Below are 8,399 nucleotides of genomic sequence, written 5' to 3' on the forward strand. Positions count from 1 at the left end.
GCATTCTCATCCTTCAGAGTCCGGATATTTTCCGCCTGGCTCAGAGTAACGCGGCGCTGCAGAGCAATGTTCTTGTGTAGCTCGTAGTGCGGCGCTCGCCGTTCTCGTAAAATTCACACGAGTGCGAGAGTAAAAATTCCGCCTGTAGCAGTGGTTTCTTTCAAAGCATCATTGCCGGAACCTTTCCGCCATAATGCTTGGGGGCTACTGGTCCAATTCGAAAACTTTCCCGGAAGTAATTTTTTCTCTAAGCATCTAAGCGTTAACTATTATTTGAGTTTCCGCATACATGCTTGGGGGCTACTGGGGAGTACCTTTTGCTTGCAGATGAGCTTGTCGAAAAACTGGCCGACATCCTTTTTAAAATCTTGGATCTCCGATGTCGCGGCATCAGGTTTCCCACAGGCGTTGTTCAGCATGGCGTTGAGCAAGTCTTTTTCAAGCTCCCATTTCTCCGCCTCGGACAGCTTGTTGAAAAACTTGGTAGCATACGCCTTGGGGGTGGAAGTGATGTCAGCCGGATCTCCAAAGTTTTTCGGAAAAACGACGACGTCGCCAGCGCCCTCTCCAGCCTTCTCGGAAGAAGTTACTTCAGCCTCTCCTTGGCCTTGTTTTTCCGCGTCTTCTTGGGCAGGGCCTTTGGCCTTAGCATCTTCTTCGCCCGCATGCCCGCTGCTAACCGGAATTATTTCCGGCGGAGTGTTTGCGGCGAGGAGGGGGAGATGGATCCGCACTCGGGGGAGACGGTTGAGGAGTTGGGTGGGAGGCACTTGGTGGAACTGGGGTAGAAGGACCAACAGCCGGAGATTTCTTCATATATTTTGTGATGGGCTCCTGGCTGGTGGTCCGCGTGGCAGCGGTTTTCGGATTCCTGCAAACAAGTGAAAGGGTTTAGACAAGAGATAATTTCGCCAAGATAAAGTTCAATCATGTTCGGAAACTTACGGGGCGCCGGGGATGATGGGGCGCGTGCCTTGGCCAGCCGTTGAGAGCATCCTTATACGCGCACGCTCCGCTTTCCTTGAGTCTAGCGGAGGTGGTTTTGTCGTCTTCGGTTTCTTGGCGGAAGCCTCGCCGCTAGCTCCGGCCTCAGAGCCGGAAGCCTTGGCGCGGGGACGCTTTGTAGGTCGAGGGGCCGCCTTGCGAGGTGCCTGTTCCTCTTCCTCCTCGTCGTCGTCCGGAGCCTCCTCCGCCGTGTCGTCGGTGACGGGGACGCGAAGAATGGTGCGAAAGTTTTCCTCCGCCAAAGTGTTGAGCTGGAAGGAAGATGAATAAAAGTTAAGTTAAAACATCCAAAAACTTGTGAAGTTTGAAGCAGCGAAAAGAACAAAGCTTACCGGAGGACACTGGTCGTTTGTGTAAATGTCTTTGGTCAGTTCCGGGACCTGTTGGCCCCTCGGAATCTTCACCAACGTCTTGATCCTTCTCTTCAGAGAGTCGGCCGGAAGATCGTGGCGGGTAACCCGGAGAAGATCATCTGCCCCGGTATAAGCGCACATCAGGCGCGCGTTGTAGCGTAGAGGCTGGATTCTTCGGGAGAACCAGCTAAGTGTAAGCTGGACTCCGGTCAGTTCGTCGTGGACTAGCCAGGAGATTCTCCGCGCAGCCTTCTCTAGGATCGGGGTCTGGGCGAGCGAAGGGACGAAGCTCCAGCTTGCAAGTTCTTCCGGAGGTTCGTTGACGAACTGAGGCAGACCCTCATGGACCTTCAGAACTGAGGCATTCTTCTCATAGAACCATCCGGCGTTCCGAGTACGGGACGGATTCGTGCGAGTCGTGGGGAGGGTGCATGCGGCTAGGGCGGAGCATAAACGTCATGCTTCCGCAGTTCACCATTGCTTTGTCCTTGGTTTCTTTCTTCACCCGGAAAAAGAATTGCCACAACTTGACATCCGGCCGGATCCCAAGATGTCCTTCGCGAGAGTCACGAAGTTGGACAAGAGAAGGTATGAATTCGGGCAGATGTTGTGGGGCTGGAGCCCGTAGGTGTTGAGGATAGAGAGAAAAAACTCCGAACGGGGAAGTGAAAGTCCGCGTTCCACCCAAGCCTTGGTCATAACTATTTCTCCGGCTTACGGCTTGGGGACGTCGGAATCACGAGTGAAACTCCAATGTGTGGAGATCATTCCTTCGTTCTGGAGCTCCCTAAGCTCCACGTCGGTAGTTTCGCAAGGCCACCATTGACCCCGTTCTCCTTCGCGGATCCGGGCCTTGGACGCCCTCTTGTTTTCCGTCTCCTGCACCTTTGCTGCCATCCGAGCTTGCCCTTCGAGTTCTTCTTGGAGCTCTTGGAGGGAAGGGATCCGGCCTGGAGCGGTGCTGGAAGATGCGGAAAAAGGTTGAGCTAGTCTAATGTCGGAAATATATGGTGGCAGGAATGATATGGGATCCGGGCATATGGGTTCTATTTGGTTGGGATCCGGGCTACTCGGAGAGCTACCCGTACAATGCGACGATTCGAGTGGCATGCTTCCGGCTGCACCCATACAAAGTATTTGAGTACCCGGATCACTAAGGCTATCTTCTACACTAAGTTATCTTCTACGAGGCCGGCGTACTTACCGCTAATGGCGCGGTGGCTCGACGGAGCTCCGGCGAAGATGAGGTCGCCGAACTTGAAGGAAATCGTCCCGCGTAACCACGTATCGGCGGCGGAGCGAATTTCTCGTTCAAACGTGAGAATCTTGGCGCGAGGGGAGCCTTGGTTTGGCGGCGCGCGGGGCTCACCGTGGCAAAGCTCGCCGGAGTCAAGATCTGGAGGGCGGCGCGGCGCGAGGAGGAAGACGAGGTGGAGAAGAGAGGTAAAAGAATGGATTTTTCACCGGGCCGTGGGGTATTTATAGGCCACGCGCGGAGATTCGGGATCCGGATCCGACGGTGGAAACTGAACGGTCACGCCGTTAGATGGATGACACGTGTTTAGGTCAACTGCGGTAAAACGACGTGGAGGTGACTTGACCATGCACTCCCAAAAATTCCGGCTGAAGATTTGCGTCGCGAAAATTTAGCGCGGGAAATGAGGAAGTTGTGCGCGGGAAATGAGGAACTTCCGTTGTTAAGTTTGATCCGAAGGTGAAAGATTTCCGGAACTCGTTTGAGTCTTTTAAGATTCCGGGTAATTCCGTGAGGATAAGTTGGCTCTCGTTCGAGCAGGGGAGTAACCCGGAAATGTTCTTTGGAACGTCGATGGATGAAGTCCCGCGGGATGGGAGCATTTTCCGGCTATAAGTTGGAAAAAGAAGAAAATGCAAAGTTGGAGCTCTTCAAGTTTCTCCGCGTTACCAACGTTTGCCGGAGATTGTGATGGACCAGCAAGGCGGAAGCTGCAGGTGAAACTCGGAGAACTCTGGGGGCTACTGTTGTGGGTATACTTCATGGGTGTACCATCGACAGTGCCTAGATCCGGCAAGCCCGGGTGGCCCACAGATGGTGATGAGGCATGTGGCCCATCGGGCGGCCCGGTTGTCGTTGATCATGAAGGAAGAAGTCCAGCCCAGGATCGGTAGGCCGGATCCGTACCGACATTAGGAGTAACCCGGATCCATGGAGGCCCATGAGGAACCCGGATCCGATACGACGTATATGGAAGGCGGATCCGTGACGTGCACGTCAAGATATTGTACCGTAGTTAGGCTATCTGTAATCCGGCTAGGACTCTCCATGTAAACCCTAGATCCGTGCGCCTTTATAAGCCGGATCCCGGGAGCCCTAAAGGCACAACCACAACTCATTGTAACAACGCGAAAGCGCCCAGATAATTCCGGACAAGCAGCGATAGGCCCTGTCATCGTGCGGGTGTTCGAAGCCGGGTAACTCGCGTACCACCGTCCCGTGTGCACTCCGCCCTATGGACCCCACTTCTTCTCCCCCTCGTGAGGATCCCTCCTCCGAGGTACCGTCGATTAGGCAACGACAACGTATGAGCCCGAAAGTGCTGGTGCCAATGAACACCTACACGCGGCTTTGTGAACTCCCATCGGTGGAAGGCACGGTCAACCAGACGAGTAAAGGAGTGAGACCAGGGAGGCAGGGAACGGGGTGGTTTGGAGAAGCTTAGGACCATGGCTTCAAAGGTACACCAAACGCCATCTTAAGGGAGATCCAAGTGTTGTTCCTGGAACAAAAGGTAGAGTGTACTTGTATCAGTGTAATGATTATACTTGGATCAGTAGGGGAAGGCTATGGTCAGTACTAGAAGAGACATAAAATAAATACAAAGACCACAACATGTTTCTACTTGCTATCACTAGGTATTCACTTCAATTATATCCTGTAATAATACCATGTGTGGATTCAGTTAAAGAAAATGAAGCTATGTTTATTAGGGGAGGCAGTGTCCCCTGCCGCAACAATGTTTTTTATGATAAACTTTTTGATGTGGGCTTTAACTATTGGACAAAGTGAACTTCCATTTAAAAATTGGTAAACTTCATGTGTGTACGAGGGAAACTTTTATGGCTGCCAGAATAGAAACTGAACCTGACCACATCAGGTACTAATTTCTAACATATTAGAGGAACTACAATTTCCCAGATTTATGAGCAAACATATGGCAACTGTTCTCTCAATGTTTCATTAGCCAAGATGAGTTGATTGGTCTACATTTCGCTAGTTGAAACATATTGACAACATTGAACTGTCGTAGTTTGCTGAGTGCAATTCAGTTATTAGGGATGAAATTAACTTAGAATGAACTTTGCCAACAATGGACCAGAACTTCCATTAAAATTTTAATGTTATGGAAATAAATGGCAAGTTCACTGTCTAAACCGAAGGAATGAACTTTCTAAAACTAACAAGTGACCGCAGGGCATTTTCTGCTATATTTTTTTAACAGGAAGTGAACTCCCTATTTTGGCCTAATTGAGTTGCTCACAATTAACATGTGAACCGCTCAATGCTGTAGATAAAAAAGCAAGTACAACCAAGAATAAAATCACCTGAAGCAATAGCATTTCGCCTAAAAAAAATTAAAGTGAGTTTCCCAGTGACACACACATCATAGGAGTTCAAAGGAGGGAGCTTACTTGTGCAAACAACAATAAACTGAACCGACCCATGGCTAATAGTGAACTGCACCAGTGTCAGATGTGAACGAACTGGCAGAGGAGGAGCAGTTGTGGTGTAGCAGCAGTACCTGTGCTTTAGATGATAGGCTTGAACGCAGAGCGTCGGTGCACCTCTCCGCCCAACAACACCGGTGGCCCCTCTCCGATCTCCCATCCACCACCGCATGATGCAACTCGAAATCTGCCTGGTGCAGCTCACCCTGCAGCAGTTCAGAGGCAACGCATGAAGCCAGACTCTCTGCCCTGCAATGTTGACTTTTACATCAATGTTTGTTTTACATATTTGAAAATAACTGAAACCAAACTTCGTACATAAAAAATGTGAACTTCGGAAACCGAACTTCGTTCATAAAAAAATGTGAGCTAGGAATATTTTATGAAATGATTCAACAATGATTTACCTAGCAAGAATTTACAATGTTTCTAAGGAATTTCAGCAGAAGTTGAGACTGGGACACCACAGGAATTTGTAGTGGCAACACACTTGAGTCCCCATGAAAAAAAAACAAGGCGATACATCTCTGAGTTTGGATACTAAATCCCTAGCATAGAAGTTCAGAGGAGGTAGTGTATTTGTGACAAACAACAACAAACTGAGCTGAACCATGGCTAACAGTGAACTGCACCAATGCCAAATGTGAAGTACTTCTCATATTCATGTGAACTGTGGATGCCATATAAGTGAACCGCCCAAAAATACTAAAATGAACTTGATTCTTCTGAGCTGAACTGCGGATGCCAAATAAGTGAACTCCCATTTCTAAAATAAAAAATGAACCACCCAGAACAGATAAATATCGATGCTAGATTTTCTATGGTATCAGCTTTCCTGTCTGAAGTACCCTCATTTGATATCTGAATTCACACATACATGAAGTGAACTTCTACTTTGTTTTCATAGTTGAAGTGGACTGCTCAAACATAGACAACGACTGCATCAGTGGCAGCATTCGGCGGAGGTTCTAAAAAGTGAGGAGGGCTGGCCAAGCATGCTGCCAAGGCAAGAATCAGTAGTTCAACTATGAACTAGTGGTGGTTCTGATCTAAAACACCATTAGTTCAGAACCACAACAACGTCATTCTGCACCCTATTCTGTAATGAAAGAAATCCTTGGTACAATATTGAGAGAAGCTCACTCTTGTTGCAGCAGGACATTTTTCTGAGAAGCCGACTGAACTTTCTAAAAACAAATAAGTGAACCTCTCCACAACAAACAACAGCCACAGATGAATTGATTTCTCTGTGTACTGATGGAGATGCTAATATTTCTAGATTGGGATAACACTGAACTTGTGGCAAATTCGAGATGAACTTCATGTATTTTTATAGCTGAATATTTTCTTCAATCATCGCAGCCTATGGATAAAAAAGACAAAATCCAAAGTGAACTTTCTCTTTGTGAACATATTTAACATGTACGTTTTCTTACAGTCAGACACGCATGAGAAGACATAAATGTACTGTATTTCTGCCCAGGCTTCGTTAGCTTTTTCCTAAATAACAGAGAACAACAAACGGACAGTAAAGGGAGAGATATTACAGTACAGTCTAGTACGTACCAACAGCAGCAACGTAGCAGTTCAGCTAGCACGGATTTGAAATCCACGGATCAGGAGAACTGAACTCTAAAGATTGGGAGAACTGAACTTCATGCGTCCCTCGCTCCGCCCTTCGTGTGACCGCGGCAGTCAGGTTGGACGGCGCGGTGGATAGGGGCGACCACGGGGCGGCGGGGATACAGGAGCCGTGCAGCGTCGAGTACAGGAGGCGCGCGTCGGCAGGTCTAGGAGGCGCGCGGCAGCGGGGATCTAGGAGGTGCGCGGCAGCGGGGTCCAGAAGGCGCGCGGCGGCGGGGTCCAGGAGTCGCAAACTTCCTACTCTTTGATTATGTTGGCTGCTTGTTCCGACAAAAACATAGAAAAGTAAACTTCACTTTTACACCAACTCACTGTGATCCTTTAATTTGTTTCATAGGAGACTTGACTAACCTGCTTCGCATCACAGCACTGCCTTTTGCTGAGGACTCGACTGCCCGCCCGTATACTGCAGCTCTCCCGGCCACGAGCTTTTGTGCATAGCAAAGGACAAAAATATTAGCACACACCAGGTGCATCCCGATGAAGGCGATTAGACTCCATTGGATGGTCATGGTCAGGATCGTTATCTGTAATCCAAATGAAAACAGTCAGCTTTGCTGAAAATGCATAACCATGATTAAATTAATATAATCGCAAGCAATAATGCAGCCAAAGCATGGTAATGTCAAACTCTTAAGCTACTCTATCATCGCGTGAAATGAAACTACTGCTAGGTACCTGGTACAAGTGAATGCAAATTCTGGTATCTTCAAGTACAAGAATATTCCAGAGCTCGACAATTTACTTTTCAATGATGAAGTTCAAGCAGCATTAGTTTTTACTCTGTTTAATTTTCTCAAAAATAGCTAGCTGATTATGAATTGAATTGTTCCGATGACAAAACTGAACTTCGCTTTCGGACGAAGCGAACTCTGCCCAATAAATATAGATCATTTCTCTGCATTTTTCTCTAAAAGTGAGCTTCTCCAATAAATAAAAATGAACTTCAGAATCAACACTACATTTTTCTCTGCATTTTTTGTGCCTATTTTTTTAAAAAAAAGATAGCTGCAATTTTTTTTTAGTTTTAGTAGCAATTGCCATTTTATACTGAACCGGCCATATGGAAGAAGTGGACTTTACGTTAAGGGAAACATGAACTCTGTATCGTATCATTGCTGCTTATTAACAGCAAATCATCATCATTTTATTGCTGCTTATTAACCCTTTTTCCGATGTTGATGTGATTAACCAACATCAGATAGTGGGCCGGTCCAAGAAGATAGTGGGTCGGGCCAAAAACACAGGTGGGTCCCACATTCCTGTTAAAGGGCCGGCCCATTTAGTATGTGGGGTCCATCATATAGCAAGTGGGCCGGTCCAAGAAGATAGTGTGCCGGGCCAAAAACGCAGGTGGGTCCCACTTTCCTGTTAAAGGGCCGGCCCATTTAGTATGTGGGGTCCACCATATAGCAAGTGGGCTGGCCCAACAAGAAAGTGGGCCGGGCCAAAAACACGGGTGGGTCCTACTTTCCTGTTAAAGGGCCGGCCCATTTAGTATGTGGGGTCCACCATATAGCAAGTGGGCCGGCCCAACAAGATAGTGGGCCGGGCCAAAACACAGGTGGGTCCCACTTGCTTGTTAAAGGACAGGCCCTCTTAGTATGTGGGGTCCACCATATAGCAAGTGGGCTAGCCCAACAAGATAGTGGGCCGGCCCAATAAGCAAGTGGGCCCACTATCGTGTTAACG

At 48.2% G+C, this 8,399-nt stretch overlaps 1 protein-coding gene across 2 annotated transcripts; it reads right to left on the reverse strand.

The window, feature by feature from the left end:
* Window positions 1–3,921: 3,921 nt before the first annotated feature.
* Window positions 3,922–7,867, reverse strand: LOC124679421. Of its 2 annotated transcripts, XR_006994978.1 has the most exons (4): window positions 7,059–7,867; window positions 6,630–6,964; window positions 5,138–5,312; window positions 3,922–4,114 (listed from the first exon to the last, which is right to left on the reverse strand). XR_006994978.1 is itself a non-coding variant. In XM_047215179.1 (3 exons), the coding sequence occupies exons 1-3, from the start codon at window positions 7,217–7,219 to the stop codon at window positions 4,091–4,093; spliced, it is 360 nt and encodes a 119-aa protein (XP_047071135.1). In that variant the 5' UTR covers window positions 7,220–7,867; the 3' UTR covers window positions 3,922–4,090. The 2 variants fall into 2 exon arrangements, 1 of the variants encoding a protein (XP_047071135.1); XM_047215179.1 differs by lacking the exon at window positions 6,630–6,964.
* Window positions 7,868–8,399: the final 532 nt, after the last annotated feature.

The sequence above is a fragment of the Lolium rigidum genome, chromosome 7 (assembly GCF_022539505.1).
Source record: "Lolium rigidum isolate FL_2022 chromosome 7, APGP_CSIRO_Lrig_0.1, whole genome shotgun sequence".
In the NCBI taxonomy this organism is placed as follows: Eukaryota; Viridiplantae; Streptophyta; class Magnoliopsida; order Poales; family Poaceae; genus Lolium; species Lolium rigidum.